The sequence below is a fragment of the Bufo gargarizans genome, unplaced genomic scaffold (assembly GCF_014858855.1).
Source record: "Bufo gargarizans isolate SCDJY-AF-19 unplaced genomic scaffold, ASM1485885v1 original_scaffold_2009_pilon, whole genome shotgun sequence".
In the NCBI taxonomy this organism is placed as follows: Eukaryota; Metazoa; Chordata; class Amphibia; order Anura; family Bufonidae; genus Bufo; species Bufo gargarizans.
Genome location: NW_025334601.1, coordinates 212723 through 233117, shown reverse-complemented (window position 1 = coordinate 233117; position 20395 = coordinate 212723). Strand labels below are relative to the sequence as shown.

Below are 20395 nucleotides of genomic sequence, written 5' to 3'. Positions count from 1 at the left end.
GATATCCAAAACATGTAGGTTATCACCATGCATTTTAGTAACTGTGTTTAAAGGGATTATCCGAGGCTGGAAATGGCCCCCGATACGCCCGGGCCCCTCACGCTGATTCTACTTACCTGGCTTCCCACTCCGCTCCTGGTCTCCGCACTGCCGCAGCTGCTTCTCCCCATGCGTGGATGAAAACATCTGGTGTTGGGAAGGGGGGAGGGAGAGCAGCCTCCTCCCTAGCATCGCTGGTGACGCTAGGGAGGCTCGTCCCCATCACCACCTGCCATTGGCTGCGCCCCCCGACACCGGATGTTTTCATCTGAACACCGGGAGAAGTATCTGCGGCTGTGCGGGGACCAGGAGCGGTGCGGGGTACGGGAAGCCAGGTAAGTAGAATCAGTTTGAGATGCCCGGGCGTATGAGGGGCCATTTCCAGCCTCGCATAACCCCATTTAATAAAGGCTGGATTTTAATTTTACCTGGACTCTTGCCCTATGCTTTTTGGGATAAATAAAAACTCCAAATCATCCTGAAAAACAGCCTTTTTTTTCTTGACAGTAAAAATAGAAATTCGGTAATTATGGCTATTGGAAATAAATAAAATATTTTGTATTGATGCAATTTAAATAACCGGCAGGCTAATAATATTAATGTTATTTATACCACACAGTGCATTAAATACCAGATTTAATAGTCTTTTCCCATTCCCCTCTAAAAAATCCAAAAATGGATTAAAAGCAAATCAAATAATGTTACCGTGTATAAGAGAGCTGTCAGTTTTCTGCAGGGTGACAGATGGGAGATCCTGATTATGAGGACTCTCTGTATTGAACAGTTCCAGTGCTTGACTTGCGCCCGAGCTGCTCAGTGCTGATTTCAAGGAAATGATTGGTTCAGTCCAACTTAGTGACCCAGCTTTTTCATCAGGTTCTCGGTCTCGGTCACCATGGTCTCTATCACTCAGGGCAGCATTCAAAATTTATTACAGGTACCCCTTATATAGAAAAAGAACTATCTTCATGATAATAAAAAGCTGTATTAGTCTTTTTTTATACGTTCTGTTATTTATTTTGATGCCAGAAAACACCATGTAATTTTAGTAATTTCTGTGGCTCATGACAGCTTATGCAGTGGTAGATAATTGTGAGCATACTTCAGTATTGGTAAATGCATTTGGATTTCTCACTGGAATATAACACGGCCCAGCTGAAACCACTCAGCTGTAATTGTAAATTATTAAGCAAATGGCCTGTTCTAACTCCTATAAAATATCAATTTATTATAAAACCAATACATTCAACATTCATCAAATATAGTAAAATAAAACAAATTCATAAAATAAATTCATTAAAACTTGTGCGCACTTTTTGTATTCTCATGTATTCATACACTGCGGTGATGGTAATCACAGTCCCTCTTTTCGTGTTGCGGAGCTCACGCAAAACAGGAATTATATAGCGTTGTTGTGTATGAGGTAAGTAAGTGTCTTACGCTGTATAGTTATGCAATGATAGACCGTTGTTATTGGTCCCTTATTTTTGTTGTGTTTTTTCATAAGTTTAAACAGTTATACTTACTTATTTTAGTTATAATGGGTATTCATTGCCTTTAAGAGCAATGTTGATTTATATTCACTGTTTTGTATGAAGTTTCATGTAGGCCAAAGTAAGTCCATGAGAAGATTACTGTACTGTTCATAACTAGTGTTATTGTAACAATATATTATACATTTAGAAAGTTGGAAGATACGCCGCACCTGCAGATTCTGAGGCTTTATTGTTTTTCCTATCTGAACATGAATTCCAAAGTGTGAGAATGATCTAGATGTTCCTCAAAGTATATATTCATGTATCAAAGTTTGTCCCTCAGCCCTGAGACAAGGCCCCAGATGTCAGAGGTGTGAAGTAGTGAAAATATTAGGCATGTATGAGTTAACCCTTAATGGTATGATGCATATTGCTTATACAACAGTGCCATCTAGATATAAGCGGTTAATACTACATCAGTAGCAAAATTGCATTCTGGGTAGTATTATGACGTCATGCTCCTTGTCAATGCACACACCCCTCCAACAATGATTGGAAAGTTCCAAACTCGGAGGGCGTGTTCATCTGATAAGTTTTGGGTTAAGAAACCAGTTACGAGAAAGAAAAAAAGAAAGAGGGAGAAAAAGAAAAAAAAGAGAAACAAACATTTGGATTATAGATCTCTGGAAAATCATTTGGATTATCGGGAAAAACTCTTGAGAGCTGGCTGCCCCAAGACTCTGCACATCACTTGACCCTTGGGTAATGTATATTTTGTTTTATGTAGTATTGATCTAAATTAATTGGCTTGATATTTAGCCAGATACCCGCTCATTTGCGGACGTGTAACGTTAGTTGCTACATCAGTATTTTCTCTGATTTCAGTTACGATGCATATAACTGAAACAAGGGGATAATATTGGAGAAACTCTTTGTTGGGAATCTTTGTATTCCATAGTTTGATATCAAGCCAATAATTTATAAGTTTTGTTGCAATACTACCATTATCTGAAAGATTGGTCATCATTTTTGGGCGGAGCAAGGGCTCGTATCTGTCATCTTCTTGATTGAGTTTTCCGCATAATCCATTGATTGTATATCTCTCACAGATTTAAAGCTGTATTGCATAATATTCTTGTGTTGGTTGAGTATTGTTTTGGTGGTATCATATAGTGGTGAATTCTGGGTACTGCATATCATTGTATATTATTGAAATTTATGTTGATTCATTTTCGTTTGTATTTTAACCTATTGTATAATAAACCATTTATATTTTTGCATAGACGCTTGTACCCTGTTTTACTGATTGCACAAAATAATCAGGTTCTTGATTGAACTCTTTGAGATGTTTATGTCCATCTAACGGGTCAATATAGTTTGCATAATTTTTCTTTTGACCCGATAATTTTTTTTTTTATATTTATATAAAGCATTTGCTTTATATACCCGACATGTTGCAATATGCATATGATCAGCAGGTGAATATATTAGTACACACTTGGGTTAGTTTGTTGCTTACCCTTTTCCTGGTGTGTTTGATCGATGTAATGGGTAGCGGTGTGATACATACATGGCTTCTATCCTGCTGTTCGTCCCCTTCTCTATGATCCTCGCTATGCGCTGATGCTTGTGCCTTTGCTCCTTGCGCATGCGGTCTGGGGAGACTGGGACTCTGACTTTGTTTCGGTATTAATTTTCTTGTACTTGTAGTCCTTTTCTCCTCTGCTATATTTTATTTAATCAGATGCGTTTCGAAACCCACAGTTGGTTTCTTACTCAGTGATATAAAGTAAGCGAGGGACACAGGCATTGCTTACATTAGGTATTACTGGCTTTCCCAAAATCTGAGCTGGATCCTCCTGGGATAGTGTGGATCCTGCATATGTATATTGGACCGTGAATACTTATTCACATTCTGTATTATTTGTATCTAACATATATGTACACCATCACTATTAACGCAGTGTATGAATACATGAGAATACAAAAAGTGTGCAAGTTTTAATGAGTTTATTTTATGAATTTGTTTTATTTTACTATATTTGATTAATGTTAAATGTATTGGTTTTATCATTTATGTTTTAGAAGAGGTAGAACCGGCCATTTGCTTAATACTTCAGTATTGTACTAGTAATCTTCATAAAGGCTTTTGGGTCACATTGACTGTTAACAAGGCCAGTGAGTGCTGCCCTCATGAACTTTTCTATCTGATTTGATCATAGACGTAAATGCTTATTCTCTTGAGCTGAACATGTGGTAACGTAGCTATTTGTTCTCCTCTTTTCCAGGTAATGCAGGCTCAGTGTGTGAAGCTGCAGACTGAATTTTACAGGCGCAGTCAGAATGAAATTGTTGATGGACGTGGTTTTACAATGGGTGCACTTTACTGGCAATTAAATGATATCTGGCAAGCACCTTCTTGGTCCTCGATAGGTATGTCAGAAAATTAAATTTCAGCTTATCATATACAGTGAGAGACAGAAGTATTTTAACACCCTGTGATTTTGCAAGTTCTCCCACTTAGAAATCATAGAAGGGTCTGAAATTCACATTGTAGGTGCATTCCCAGACAAAAAAAATAAAAATCAGGAAATCAAATTGTATGATTTTTAAAGAATTGATTTGTCTAGCACTGCTGATCATAAGTATTTGAACACCTGAGAAACAGAAAGAATTCTGTCTCTCAAAGACCTGTTACTGTGCCTTCAAAATGTCTACCTCTACTCCACTCATTAATTTAGCTGAGTAGCACCTGTCTGAGCTCTTTAAAGGGAACCTGTCATCTGGATTTTGGGTATAGAGCTGAGGACATGGGCTGCTAGATGGCCACTAGCACATCCGCAATATCCAGTCCCCACAGCTCTGGGGAAACCTGGTCAAGAACTACAGGAAATGTTTGACCTCCGTAATTGCAAACAAAGGCTTCTGTACTAAATATTAACATTGATCTTCTCAGGTGTTCAAATACTTATGTTCAGCAGTGCAAGACAAATTCTTTAAAAATCATACAATGTGATTTCCTTTGTATGACCGCTCAGCGGTGTACAGAGTTTTAAGCGCACCAGTGAATGGTAGGAAAAAGAGTAGTAAAAATATAAAATGTATTCATAAAGTATATTACAGTTAGTTTAACATATTAAAAGTTTAAATAAAGGTTTAGTTGCTCTTTAAATTAAGTATACGGTAACTTTGCTACATCTGTATGAACAACATAGGACCATATGTGTCAAAATAATCCAATTTACACAAGAAGCCTCAATTCTTTATCTTTGATGTTATTGTTTTATTAACATAGCATTTTTATTGTATTCCCAAGCAACAATTCCTCACAAAAGCTCTGATGTTCCTGAAAATAAGCTCTTTTTTTTTTTTTGTGAACAGTCCTATGTTATTGTATGGAAAGGGACCATATTTGATAATTTTTTGTTATCTCTTGGTATATATGTACTTCTGAAACTTAGATGTTGTATGACCTCTACAGGTCTGGTGATTTTTATATGATCTCATGACTTCTTTTAATGTAAAACTCATATCTGTGACTAAATGCTGGATCCAGACTTCACATGTTCGTTCATTGTTTTATAGAATATGGAGGCAAGTGGAAAATGCTTCATTATTACGCCAAAGATTTCTTTGCTCCTGTCGCAGCAAGCGCTTTTGAAGACCAAAATACCTTAAACATTTATGGAGTATCTGATCTGCTGAATGAATGGTCTTTCAAGCTGGCAGTAAGTTTATGTGTAAAAAAAATAATAATCTGAAAGCTCTTTTATGAGCTGTACATTTTTTTGCTCAACTTCCAGTATTTTATTGTTCAATGATAGCAAATTCTTAGGCAGTTCATAAAATATTTGACTGACTTTTATAATTATCTTACATTTTAAAATCTAATATGTTCTTATCTATCAGAAATGTGAACCTAAAGAAAGATGGTCCCAAATTTTTTCATAATAAACGCCCCTTGTGTTGGAGATGCCAGTATAATATGGATCGCTCACAAGGCATTTATGCAGGGGTTATTTTTAAAATAAGGTCTTATAGAACTCAAATGTAGGCGGGCTAAGATAGATGAGTTACTAAAACAGATTCAAACGATAGAGGTACAGAATAAAATGTTGCCGTCAGTGACTAAAGCACAACAGTTAAAGGACCTTAGAGACAAAGTACAAAATATATTAACTTACCAACACAACCTTACATTGCATAGGGCGAAACTTGATTACTATATGAATGACAATAAGACAGGGGCCACTTTGGCACGTAAACTGAAAGGTCTTGGAACTAGATTGTGTATATTATTATTTTTTATTATTATTAAAGCACCATTCATTTCATGGGGCTATACATATTACAAGGGGTATACAGACAATTGCACTAAACGCGAACAAGCCGAGTTACAGACTGGTACAGAAGGAGAGAGGGCCCTGCCCATGAGGGCTTAAAATCTACAAGGTATGGAGGAAGGACACAGTAGGTGAGGGTAAAGCTGGTCATGACTGTATAGCAGCAGGGTCACTGGTTGTAGGCTTGTCTGAAGAGGTGAGTTTTCAGGGTTCTTTTGAAGGATTCCACTGTAGGTGAGAGTCTGATATGTTGGGGTAGAGAGTTCCAGAGTATAGGGGATGCTCGGGAGAAATCTTGGAGGCGGTTGTGGGAACAGGTGATAAGAGGAGAGGAGAGAAGGACGTCTTGTGAGGATCAAAGATTACGTGTGGGGACATAATCGGGAAAGTAGTTCAGAGATGTATGGAGGGGACAGGTTGTGGACGGCTTTATACGTATTTGTTAGAATTTTGAACTGAATTTGCTGGGCAATGGGGAGCCAGTGAAGGGATTGGCAGAGAGGATAGGTGGATTAGTCGGGTAGAAGAGTTAAGGGTTTATTGGAGAGGTGTGAGTTTGCTAGATGGAAGGCCACAGAGGAAGATGTTGCAGTAGTCTATGCTGGAGATAATGAGGGCATGTACATTTTTGCAGACTCATTGTTGAAGAATGCGCAGATGCAGAAGATATTTTTGAGTTGGAGGTGGCAGGCGGTGGAAAGGGCTTGGATGTGTGGACTGAAGTAGAGGGCAGAATCCAAGGTCACTGTGTGCAGCCATTGATGGTGATAGATAGGTCTGTTGGGGGGGGTTGAGTGGGATGGGGAAAAGATGATGATAAATTCTGTTTTATCCATGTTAAGTTTAAAAAAATGAGAGGAGGAGGAGGAAGATATGGAAGATGGGCATTGTGGGATTCTGGATAGTAAGATGTGATGTCTGAACCAGAGAGGTAGATTTGTGTGTTGTCAGCATAAAAGTGATACTGAAAGCCATTAGACTCTGAGCTGTCCCAGGCCGAGGGTGTAGATAGTGAAGAGCAGGGGTCCTAGGACAGAGCCTTGTGGGACACTAACAGAGAGGGAATGAGACGAGGAGGTGGTGTGAGCGGGGGAGACGCTAAATGTCCGGTCTGTGAGTTGGGATGTGATCCAGGAGAGGGCCAGGTCGGTGATGCCAAGAGATGAGAGAGTTTGTAACAGAAGGGAGTGGTCGACGGTGGAAAGGCAGAAGACAGGTCAAGGAGGAGGACAGAGTAATGTTTTTTGGTTTGGGCTGTTAGCAGGTCGTTAGTGACTTTGGTAAGTGCAGTTTTTAGTTGAGTGGTGGGGTCAGAAGCCAGATTGTGGCCGATCAAAGAGCGAGCCGGGGGAGAGTTTGGAGGAGAGTTAAGAATGGACATGTTGTTCAAGTAGCTTTGAAGCATATGGATAAAGTGATATGGGGCAATAACTGGACAAAGAAGATTGGTCAAGTGGTCAAGTGAAGGCTTTTTGAGGATGGGTGTAATGGTAGCATGTTTAAAACCAGAGGGGAAAACACCAGAGTTAGTGATAGGTTGAAGAGATGAGTTAGGGCTAGGACACTGTGGTGAGGTTGGGGATGAGGTGGGATGGTATTGGGTCAAGTGCGCAGGTGGTGAGATGTGATCTGAAAAGTAGGGTGGAAAGTATTTCTTCTGTAATGGTGGAGAAGCTGGTTTTGGGAGAAGAAGACTGAGCAGTTGTGTAGAGGGTCTGTGGGGACTGTGCACAGAAGCTTTCTCTGATGTAGATCTTTTTTGTTTAAAGTATGTAGCAGTCCTCAGCTGAGATGAGAGGTGAGGATAGGGGCGCTGAAAGTGTTAAAAAGTTGTTTATGGTTGTGGGACAGGGAACATATGAGAGATGAGAAGTAGGCCTGTTTTAAATCAGTGAGTGAGGATTTGAAAATGAGGAGGGATTGCTTGTGGTGAAGTGATGCTAAGAATTGGATTTCTTCCATTGCCGCTCTGCAGCCCTAGAAGCTTGTCTGAGTTTTTTTTGTCAGGCTGGTGTGCAAATGGTAGAGAGTGGCAGAAGAGTGTCAGAAAGCAAGCAAAAGTCAAGATGTTTAAGGTTCCTGTGAAGGGTGTGCAATTGTGTGGACAGAGGGAGCAGCAGAAGAGATCATTAAAGAGAAGGTGAGCAGATGGTGGGAGAGGTTAATTAGAAAGGTTAGATAGGGAGCAGAGGCTGGTAAAGATCAGATCCAGAGTGTGACCATCTCTGTGGGTGGGAGCAGAAGACCACTGTGAGAGGCTGAAGAGAGTGATAGAAGCTTAGAGGCGGCTAAGTGGCAAGTGTCTTAGGGATAAGGAGGGTTTGAGGGATGTTAATCCACAACATGTTGCAGAAAAATTTGCTAAGTTATATAATCTATCCCCAGAAGCCAATGTCCCACAGCCTAGTGCATAGTAAACTTTTCAATTCCTGGACACTATCACTACAAAATAATAGGGCAGGCCCAAATGATCTCATTATCAGTGGCTTTTACAAGTGTTGAAGTGATACAAGAAATTTAAACCACATAAGTCACCTGGACCAGACGGGTTTCCCAATGCTTACTATAGAGCTTTTCCACAATTGTTATCTGTCACGGATAAAGTGAGCAGATAGCTGGAACATATAAATAAACGAGCGACTGGCTTGATCCCAAACTAAGGAGCTTATAGGTGAGCCCTATAAAACCCTAAGAGCTCTCCCTGACTGCTATGCACATGCAAGGGTCTGTATGGTAAACGATTGCATGCCCGCTTACCTATTACCTGAAAACCCTGTAATAGTGAGGGGACACGACCACCGGCTCCCTATACTTAATACGGACAGAGTCAGGGTCACCTAGAATCAAGCCAGCAAGGAAACACAATAAAGTAAATGACTTATCTGAACAAACAGCAGAAGCAGCCTCCAGCAGTGAACACCTCATCTAGGAAGTAGTATAAACCGCAAAGTGAGGCAGTATGGGAGGGATTATAAAAGAAGACGATTAGTCAAAATAAGTGACACCTGTCAGAAGGAAAGGAGATGAGAAAGTGAAACCAAAACAAAGAACATCATACAAGAGGTAGAGAAGAACGTCTGCCAGATCTTCTCACAGAACTGGCGGTGACATTATCTCCATACTTGGCCAGTGTATTCAACTCTGCTGCATTGAAGGGGAGTTTCCCAGAAGAGTTTCTGCAAGCCACAGTTTTTATGCTGCCTAATGAAGGGAAAGACCTTGTGATTCCGGAGAGCTCTCGCCCAATCTTGCTACGTAATGGCGATATAAAGCTATGTGCTAAGATATTGGCTATCTGACTCATAAGGATCCTACCTTCCATCTTCAACCCTGATCAGGTGGGATTTGTCATCGGCTGTCAAGTTTCTGACGGCAACCAAAGGTTTTTGGATATTATACAATATGTGGAATGCTCTTGAATGCCTTCTCTGCTTCTATCTTTGGATGCAGAAATGGTGATAGGTAGGATCCAATGGGGATATTTAAAAGAGGTGCTGGGTAAATTTGGAAATTTGTTTTTCTTTTAAATCACAAATTCTAGCACTATATTCCTCCCCTTCAGCTTTTTTGTTAACAGGCCATCTATCGACTAAATTTAAATCAATAATGGGACCCGCCAGGGGTGTCCATTGTCCCCTATCATATTTGCATTCATTTTGGAGCCACTGGCGGAGAGGATTAGGTGAAGGAGATCAGTGCATGGTATAAAAGTGGGAACACGGGAACATAAGGTTCGTACTATATACAGACAAAGTTATTTTAGTGCAACCCAAACAGAAATATCTCTTCTGAAAATTCTGGAGGGGTCTTATACTATAAGGTTAACACTTGTAAGTCTCGGTTGTTAAATTTGTCAGTGTCAACTTTTACACAATCGTGTTTACAACATCTTTTTTTTTTTTCTTGCCAATGGGTTAAAAACTGTGTGAAAGGGGGGCAGAGCCTGCACGCAACATGGAGAAGGCAGCATAGTCTGGAGCTCCTCTCCCACTTGGCGCTTTCCCCAGCTTGTCATTAGCTATCGTCAACCAAACATGGGAAAGATTGGCAGAGACGGAAGCAAGGAGACCCCTGGAACTCCGAAACCCCTGAAACAACAAGCGGAGATGGAGAAATACCTGAAAAAGAAAGATCACACAGCAGGCGCTATGGCATCCAAAAAGGTGCTGGCAACTGAGGCGCGCGCAGCGGAGGCCTCAGACACGGATAGCATGGCTTAAGCAAACGATTGCACAAGCCATGTTACCTATCATGAGGGAACTGAAAGATATTACAGCGAACCTCCTCCATCTTGGAGGCCACGTGGACTCTTTAGAAGACCAACACGCAGCTATGCTCACCTTTTGATGGTTCGGTGAGATCCAAATTTCTTGAACAACAACTGCATTTAACCAGATAGAGGATCTAGAAAAGGAATAATTTGTGCATGAAGGGCATCTCTGAAGGGCACGCATCGGAAGCCCTTACTCAAGTGGCCGCCTCCATTTTTTCCACAATACTAGGCCAAAAGAGAGCCTCGTCCATAATTGAACGTATTCACAGAGCCCTCCGACCTAAACCCGGTCCAACTGAACCTCCGAGTGACGTGGTCTGTAAATTGCTTAACTTTGCTGACACTTTTGCGATCCTACGCCAAGCCCGGGAGAGTGGAGACGTCTTACTAGATTCGATCCCGGTGCATATATATCAGGACCTTTCACCAACCACTCTGGCCAACAGAAGAACCATGAGGCCTCTCCTGGTGCACTTGAGGGCACACAACCTGACATACAGGTGGCTCTACTCTTTTGAGATAGTGATTCTCAAAAATAATAGGCAAATAGCCATACGCACACCAGAAGACCTACAAGCCACATGGCACAAGCTAGAAATTCCTCCTGTGCAAGTAACTTCTTGGATGCAAGTCCCGATGGAAGATGACTTACCAACCCTCCCTCCTCCGCCAGATCCATGGTCCACAGCAGGTGACAGGAAACGGCTACAGAGGACGAAGAGAGCCCTGATAAAGAACTCTGCTCCCTGAACATAGAGGACTCATGCAAGTATTACTCACTGTCAAGGGCTACTTTACATAGAGAAGAAACAAGGGCTTGCTGTGACTGTATATCGCCTGACCTGCTTGGTGACAGGCCCTGCTATCCTTACTCTCTCCCCATCTTCATACTTCAATTTCCTTCTTACCCCTTTCTATCTCTTTTCTTATCATTTCTGTCAATGTTTCTTCATGACAACTGGGTTGGTTGGGCTTGGCTGCCTCTGTGGGGCAGACTTAAGTAATGCTATAATGCACTACACAAGCTCTATCCGGTCAAGTTAGTGGCCGCTCTGGGGTCTCTTATTGCACCATTCCCTTCCCCTCAAACTCCAGCCTGCTATTTGCCGTACCTGCCGGGGGACTCCCCATCATCTCTACATACTAGGGATCTTTGGGAACAACTGCGCTCATGTCCAATCTCAGTCTTGCTCCACGATGGGAAAAAGTTGGTAAAAGTTTCACAGAAACTCATGGGAACGCCTCTGCATTTTTTACACTATTCCCATTTTCGTCAGGTTTGCCAACAATCCCTAGCTCTTGGCCCGATTAATAGACAAACCAAGGACTTCGAGAAAGCACTGTTCTCTGCCTGTCCTCTTCCAAAGGCAATGTCAAAAATATACGAGCTAATTCTTACGCCAGATGCCTCGCAGACCCCTGCTTTTTTATCGGAGTGGGAAGAAGAACTAAATACTACCTTTTCTGACATAGATACTGAGCAGATTCTAAGTAGGTCCCATGGTTTTTTGAGGTGTGCTCGTCTACAGGAGAATTTGTATAAAACAATGTCTAGATGGTACAGAACGCCTGTATACTTATACATGAGGGGATTTGTGGATAGTGATATTTGTTGGAGATGTAAATCTGATATAGGAACAATATCACACTGTCACGGAAGGTGTACAGGAAACAAGACCATGCAAAATGAATATATGACTCACTGGATCCAAAACTAAGGAACAAAAGGGAGACCCCTGCATCAGACCTGGCTCTCTCCCTGTCTGCTCAGCCCATGCGAAAATCCCAATGGTGGATGATCGCATATCCACGCACCCCGACTACATACCACCCGAACACCCCACAATAGTGAGGGGACACGACCACCGGCTCCCTACACCAGACACTGAGGGAGCCAGGGTCACCCGGGATCCAGCAAACAGAAAATCACAAATAAATGTACAGCACTTATGTTGTAGAAGGCTGGAAGATAGTATCAGCATGCACACACACTCCAGGAAGTTGTATAAGCCGCACACTAATGCATTATGGGGAGGAATTTAAAGGGATGCAATCAGTCCAACTACATGACAGCTGAGAGAGGCTAACGAGATGAGTAACTGAAATTCAAAACAAAGAAAACTCAAGGAGGAGGTTCTGAAAGGCTTCTGTCAGAGCTTCTCAGCTGTCTGGTTGTGACACACACATACAGTTGTGTTCAAAATTATTCAACCCCCAATGCTGTAAAGGGTTTTAGGGAATTTAGTGTACATTTGTAATTGTGTTCAGAATGAAATCTTACAAGGACTTTTTAAAGAACCAAATGCAACTAAAATGACATCAATTGTTTTTGTAATACATTATTAAATTTGTGATTTCTTCATTGACACAATTATTCAACCCCTTAAAGACCTCTTAAGATCATTCAAGTGTTTTCGATCAGGTATTGAAAACACCTGTGGATGTCAAGGAGCAGCAGTCAAGCATAATAAGCACCAATTAGGCAGATTTAAAAGGTCTGTGATACTCAGCTCCTTCTAGACATTTACTGGTGTGTTTACAAACATGGTGAAGTCAAGAGAATGGTCCAGGAAGACAAGAGAAGAGGTGATTTCTCTTCACAGGAAGGGCAATGGCTATAAGAAGATTGCAAAGATGTTAAACATACCAAGAGACAATATAGGAAGCATCATTCGCAAATTCAAGGCAAAGGGCACTGTTGAAACGCTACCTGGTCGCGGCAGAAAGAAGATGCTGACTTCGACTGCTGTGCGCTACCTGAAGCGCAAAGTGGAGAAAAGTCCTTGTGTGACTGCTGAGGAACTGAAAAAAGATTTGTCAGATGTGGGTACTGAAGTTTCAGCTCAGACAATAAGGCGCACACTGCGTAATGAAGGCCTCCATGCCAGAACTCCCAGGCGCACCCCCTTGCTGTCTCCAAAGAATAAGAAGAGTCGACTGCAGTATGCAAAAAGTCATGTGGACAAACCACAAAAGTTTTGGGATAGTGTTCTGTGGACTGATGAAACAAAATTAGAACTGTTTGGGCCCATGGATCAACGCTATGTTTGGAGGAGGAAGAACAAGGCCTATGAAGAAAAGAACACCTTGCCTACTGTTTTGCTTCTACAGACACAGGGAAGCTTCAGCGTGTGCAAGGTACCATGAATTCTCTTCAGTACCAGGAGATATTGGATGAAAATGTGATGCAGTCCGTCACAAACCTGAGGCTTCGGGGACGTTGGACCTTTCAACAGGACAATGATCCCAAGCATACCTCCAAGTCCACTAGAGCATAGTTGCAGATTAAAGGCTGGAACATTTTGAAGTGGCCATCGCAGTCACCAGACTTAAATTCAATTGAGAACCTCTGGTGGGACTTAAAGAAAGCAGTTGCAGCGCGCAAGCCTAAGAATTTGACTGAACTGGAGGCTTTTGCCATGAAGAATGGGTGAAGATACCCGTAGATCGCTGCAAGACACTTGTGTCAAGCTATGCTTCACGTTTAAAAGCTGTTATAACTGGAAAAGGATGTTCTACTAAGTACTAAGATTAAATGTCACTTGGGGGTTGAATAAAACTGATAATGATGTGAGCACAGAAAATACATTTGTGGTTATTTCATTATAAATGTTATGTTATATTTGTCTGACTTACAAGTGCCTCTTTGATTTAATTTTAAACAAGATGACTGAAATGATCAAAATCCAATGGCAAACTGGCCAAAACACTCAATTTCAGTGGGGGTTGAATAATTTTGAACACAACTGTATGGTGGTCTTGTGAAAGGATCAGGTCTTTCTGGGATGGAGTGGAGGGGACGATCGTTAGGGTTTGTAATGCTTCTCTGACACGAATGCTGAACTTGGTATTGTTATGGCAAAATACTCCGTCCTTCAGGCCTTGCAAATCTGAGCTTGCCACATACCTTATTCTGGCAGCCAAAATGTTGATACCGTTGTATTTGTTGAGTCCCTCTCCTCCCTCTCAGCAAGAATGGTTAAATAAAGTGGACCAGATATGTAGACTTTTAGAACTTATCTCCTGGATTGAACGCAAACACGAACACCTTCTTACGTATTTGGTTACCATGGAAAACATTTTGCAAAATATGATTCTTGTCCTGGGTATTTCTCCCGTCTGAACTTACCTGGGATTAGTGTCAAAGCAATTAACACCATTCACATAACTATTTTTCTTTTATTTCACATGTGTCACGGAAACCAACCATTGGGTATGCCTAATAATCTACCTAGTCTCCCGGGAGTCCTCCCTTCAATATTGTTCCCTATGTTATTTTTATGTTGTGATTGTTTAGCTTATAAATTACAGTGCAGACTACGATGCTTTACTGCTATGGACTGCCTTCAATTTCCACAAAGGAACTAAATCTCTTGATGGATGGAAGGTCCTGATCATCCACCATAGTCAACAAAACTAAATGGACATAGCGTCACATATGAGGATCCATCGCAACTGGTGGGAATAGGGAAGTCTCAAATAATCTACAAATAATCTGCAGTTCTTTGGCCACCTGTGAATAGCTATCTTTCATGGTCATGGCTAATTGTACACTGTTGTTATAATTAATAAAAAGAGATTTATGAAAAAAAATAAACTGTGTGTGTGAAATATATGGGAATTGATTTACCAGCGAAACGTAGTGATTTACATAGTTTGAATTATGAGCCTCTAGTAGTGGAAGTTAAAAAAAAACAACTTCTCTCCTTTCATAAATTCCTACTCTCACGGATGGGTCAAAATGTTTCTTACCCATTTAATACTGTACAAATTCCAGATGCTGGTCTGCCTATTAATAGACCAGTATATTACGCAGCTGCAAGCTTCAATTAATGCTTTTATCTGGTCTTATAAGAAACCACTAGTTATTTGCCGTCAGCAGATCGTAATTTGACAGCCCGATCTGCCCCCGGCAAATCATGATTTATCAGCATACTGAAAGATCATGATTGCCCTATGGACGAGCGTTTGCTCATTCTTCGGGTAATTGGCGGCAGTATTACACTGCTGGATGATCGCTAATAAACGTTACTACGAATGCTCGTTAGCAATCGTCTGGTAGAAAATCTGCCAGTGTAATACAGGCTTTACAGGCAATTACTGAGGAGCAGAACCTACAGCAGTGTCTCTTCTTGTCTGTCAGTGTCTTTGCAGCTCTTATATTCTTCTCCCTGTCTCTTCTGTATGCTTAGTTTTTTTTTTTTAAACACAACTTTAGTAACAAGACAAAGAAAGACAGCCACGGTACATACACACACAGTGAAGGAGTTGTTGCAATAGCCATAATAATTGGTCTAATCGACTTCCAGATGAGGCAGACAAGAGGGAGCCATTGTTTGGCTCTCAGCCACCATAGCAGTGATCAGCATTCAGCAAATGTGCCATGGAGTCACAACGGCTAAGCAGAGAAAGCCCTCTTTATGTCATCCACACAGATACTGTAATCATTATAGACCATGGCATCTAAGTGGTTATACTAACTCTGATACCAGTAGTTGCAGCGAGGTGTCAGCTGTATGTTATCTGCTGCAGATGGTGTGTGCATAGCTTCTCAACCCTCACAATCCACTTGTCATACCCACATCCAGTTATGTCCTTTAGTGGGAAGGTGGTAAAAGGGTGTTCCAAGAACAAGTTATTTCCTATAACCTGGATATGGGCTAACTGTTAGATCAGTGGAGGTCAGACCACTTGGACCCCCACTGTTACGAAAACAGCATTCCCGTGTCCCCTCCCTGAATGGAGCAGTAGTTGAGCATGCATGCCACCAGACTATTTACATGTATGAGACTGCTATCTCTGGCAGTCCCATAGAGTTTAAGTGGTGCAGCAGTGCATTTCCTCGACCACTGCTTCTTTCAAACTGGGCATGGGACCTTCTTCTCATGAATAGTGTGGGTCCCAGTGGATAAGGGTTAGCCTATTGTTACCAGAATCCAGTAATACGGCTATGAGTCTAGTTTTTAGACAAGACTAATTTTTGATAGGCAGGGGATGGTTTATGCATGTCCCTTTTGACGTCAAGTTTCTGACCAAAGAGATCCTGTAACTTGCATTTTTAATTTTTTTCAGATTAACGTCTTCAGATGGGATTCTCTGGTACCTGTCTGTAAAAGGTTGACTAATGAGTTTATTTTAAATGCAAGGAGTTCTGGAGTAATCTATAAAGAATCTATTTCAGAACTGCTCAGTCGATGTGGCAACACTACCAGGCAACATAGTGTGATTGTCTTCTATCTGTTACACAATGGACACATTATTGGTTCAAAAAACTGGCATTTTTTAAGCTCCTTGAAGGAGGCAGAAGGTCTACTAAAATCTAATATTACTGTAAGTACTAATTAAGTGTGTGTTTTTTTAACATCTCATATAGATGCATCAGACAATAAAATTGTTGGAAAGAACCCCACAGACTGCTCTAACAAAGGAGACCCTGGTTCTTCCTTGAACACTGTGCACATTCTAGATTTAGTTCGGAGATCTTACCAAGCATAACATTTCAATTGAGGTTACCTTCACCAATTAAGTTCCTGATGGGTCCCTATATAAGAAGTTTTCTAAAACCAAAAATTCCATCTAAAAAAATATGTTATGCTAATTTCTTTGTCATCTTTAACAGTAGAGTTATTGCGATACCAAATTTTTGATTCGATTTCGATACCATAAAAAGTATTGCGATATTCGATACCATGCGAAAAAAGAAACCAAAAAAGCCACGTGTATTCCGCATTTTAAAAAAATTGCGAATCGCGCAGTTTTTTTTTTTTTTTTGTTTGTTTTTTTGTTCCGGCATTCACCGCATAGATTTTTTAAAAATATTTTAATAGTTTGGAATTTTCTGACGTGGTGATCTGTGATATGTTTTTTTAATTTTTATTTATATATTTTATATGTGAAATTGGGAAAGGGGGTGATTTATACTTAATATTTTGGTGGGTTTTTTAAACTTTTTATTTTCCCACTTTTTATTTAATAACTATAATTTTTCCCCCTTAGGGGCTAGAACCTGGGATCTTTCATCCCTTGTCCTAGTCACCCTGATAGATCTCTATCAGAGTGAATAGGACTTTACACTGTCCCTGCTGCTCTGTGCACACAGCAGCAGGGAGCTGACTATGGCAGCCAGGGCTTCAGTAGCATCCTGGCTGCCATGGTAACAGATAGGAGCCCCAGGCTTACACTGCTGGGGCTCCGATCAGAAGCTGCGACTGCACCACCAATGAGGAGGGGAGGGGATCCTGTAGCCACTGCCACGAATGATTTTAATTTAATACTGGGGGGTTGAGAGGGGCGGGTGCACTGTGCCACCAATGATTTTAATGGGGTGGGTGGGTGGGTGGGGGGAGCACTGCACCACCAATGATAATTAACCCTTAATACAGGAGGTGAGTACTGGCAGCAGATCAACGGCAGTTATCCCCTCAGGTGCCGCACCTGAGGGGTTAACTGCCGCTGATCGCAGCTCCCTTTCAGAGGCAGGGTGCGAGCAATGCGATTCTGCTGCCGGCACCTGCCTCCTGTATTGTGTTAAAGACGAACTTATATGGTCTAGACTTTAAGTAGCAGGCTACACAGAGCGACGCCCAGAGATGTCCCAGCACTTTCTATTATCCCTGGGTGCCGCTCCGTTCGCCTGCCGTGCCCCATTACTGTCCTGCTCCATATGCTAATTACTATTAGAGCAATGGGGAGGAGACATCAGCTTCTCTAGTGGGCGTTCCTTAGCGCTGTGCTGCGATTGGACAGCGCTAGAGCCAGGGAGAAAGAACACCCACTAGAGAAGCTGATGTCTCCATTGCTCTGATAGTAATTAGCATATGGAGCAGGAGACAGTAATGGGGCACAGCAGGCGAACGGAGCAGCGCCCAGGAATAATAGTAAGTGCTGGGACATCTCTGGGCGCCGCTCTGTGTAGCCTGCTACTTAAAGTCCGGACCCAGGAAAAGTCGTATCATTGGTGCCACAGTGCGCCCTCCCCTCCTCCGCCCCTCTCTCCTCATTGGTGGTGGCAGCAGCAGCACAGGGGGGAGGGAGAGCTTCCTTCACCCCTGTGCTGCTGAGAGAACATGAGCACGCCGACAGCAGCGCGCTAATGTTCAGAGATACTAGACTGCGCAGCAGCACAGCACAGTATTTAAACAAAATGGAAAAGTATCGATTCGGTATTGAAATTTCGATACCCGCAACAACCCTATTTAACAGAATATGGTAATATTGTTATACAAATACAAAAAGCATTGAGCCATGAAGTTGAGCATAATGGAAGCGGTCATTAGCATTTGGACTATAAGATGCACTGCCATTTTCCCACCATTTTTCAGGAAAAAGGTGCATCTTATAGTCTGAAAAATATGGTAGATATTGACAAAAAATATCATCAAAAATTCTTAAAAAAATATGTTAAACATAAAAATATGATTTAAGCAATAGGTTAAGCAATTTACTGATGACACATTCTCTTTAAATTGTGTAATTTGTAATTATTTTATATTTTTTTCAAAAGGTGTCTATTTCTAAGGATGACACGGCTTATGTGTTTACACTGATTAGCGCTAATCCAGTTGCTTTTGTTTGGCTGGATGTCTGGGACATTGCAGGAAGGTTCAGTGATAATGGCTTTCTCCTGACTGAAGAGAAGACAGTAGTTTATTTCTATGCCTGGGAGCCTACAACTATAAGTAATCTTGAGAAGTCACTCCACATATCCACCATACGGGATATTTATCAACAGTGATGACTCTGTGAAGGGTTACAAAGCCTGGCACTAGAAGCGCTGTTTGAAGGGTCACAATTTCTAACATTGAATAAAATATTTGGATTGTAATTCATCTTTTTAATACATTATTGTTTGGTTATGTGCCATAAAGTAAGTTATATTCACTATTGATCCAACCAGAAGTCAGTGCCTAACTTTAAAGGAAATGTGTCACCAAAAATGTTATCTGCCAGTTAAAATCAGATCGCAACGCATCCTTTTTTCTAATCTGTTTTTATTTTCTGAATGTAGATTTATTTATTTCCTGAAAATTATTATGGGGGTGGCTATCTTGCCTGAGCTGTTCTTAACAGAATTTAGAAAGCATTAAGAAAATTGCTTTATGGCAGCCACATGGCCATAGACACAATGGTCAGGAGGGGACCTCAATAACTTCTATGGTTGAGTTTTCTAGGCATGCTCAGTGACCTGTGCAGAGATCATTGTACAAGGAAAGAATACATAAGCTCTGCCAGTCACCTATTGTGAATGGAGGATCCTGTCTTATCTATACACAGATGTGTTATCATAACAGGCAGGATTAGAATGAGTTAGCTTCAGTAAAGTGATCTGTATAAGCCAAGAAATGGCACAGACTACTAGACATAGTGGCCAGTGTGAAAACTGCATGATTTTATCTCTTTTGTTTAAATATATGGAATACATGGAAAGTTCAAAACATCATCAGAAATGTTTAAAAAATATGTTAAACATCATAAAAAATGATTTAAACAGCAGGTCCTTTTCTGATGACACATTCTCTTTAATTTTTCCCACCACAAACTTTACATGACTATGTTTCAGTGTGAGGAACCTAACTATTGGGTCACCTCTAAACTTGAGATCATGGTTTGCAGAAGTTAGATGCATATGCAGGTTTTCTCCATTATACCCTTTAGGATGTCGGCTTTCAAGACCAGGCTCATATCTCTAGCTACTACCAATCCCAAGATATGGGGGATTAAAGCTGCACGAGCATTACATTGGCTGAAATGTTAAAGGGGCATTCCAATCTGGGATATTGGGGGGCATATTGCTAGGATATGCCCCTAATGTCTAATAGGTGTGGGTCTGGGACCTACACCTATACTTAGAACTGAGCCTGCAAAGTGCTGGAGGGCGCACTGCACATGCACAAGTGCCCACTAATTATTTCTATAAGAATGACGAAAGTAGCCGGCTATTTACATAAGCCCTATAAGAAGTGAACTGAGTGGTGGCTGTGCTTGCCATTAATTTCAATGGGACTTCCCAAAAAAAGCCAAGCGCCCCGCTGGAGGTGGGACCCACACCTATCAGACTTTGGCGGCATATCCTAACAATATGCCCCCAATGTCCAAGATGGGAATACCCCTTTAAGTCTTTTTCTCAAAGCAGAGCTCAGGCAACACTGTTAAGGGGTTGTTCACTATCTATTACAACCTGCACCTGTACTGGGAACAGCACATACACTGTGCACATTCGCCCTTTCCTCTGTTAATCCCTAGTGGAGTCAAATCTGACATGTCCC

At 41.3% G+C, this 20395-nt stretch overlaps 1 protein-coding gene across 1 annotated transcript in view; it reads left to right on the top strand.

Moving 5' to 3' along the window:
- The window catches only part of MANBA (mannosidase beta), a 79739-nt gene extending 60724 nt beyond the window's left edge, over nt 1-19015 (top strand). Inside the window, exons 9-12 of the mRNA XM_044274702.1 lie at nt 3803-3947; nt 5100-5242; nt 16203-16460; nt 18634-19015. Coding sequence (XP_044130637.1) covers nt 3803-3947; nt 5100-5242; nt 16203-16460; nt 18634-18864 — 777 coding nt within the window. The 3' untranslated portion in view covers nt 18865-19015. The remainder of the gene's footprint in view (nt 1-3802; nt 3948-5099; nt 5243-16202; nt 16461-18633) is intronic.
- The last annotated feature ends 1380 nt before the right edge of the window (nt 19016-20395 follow it).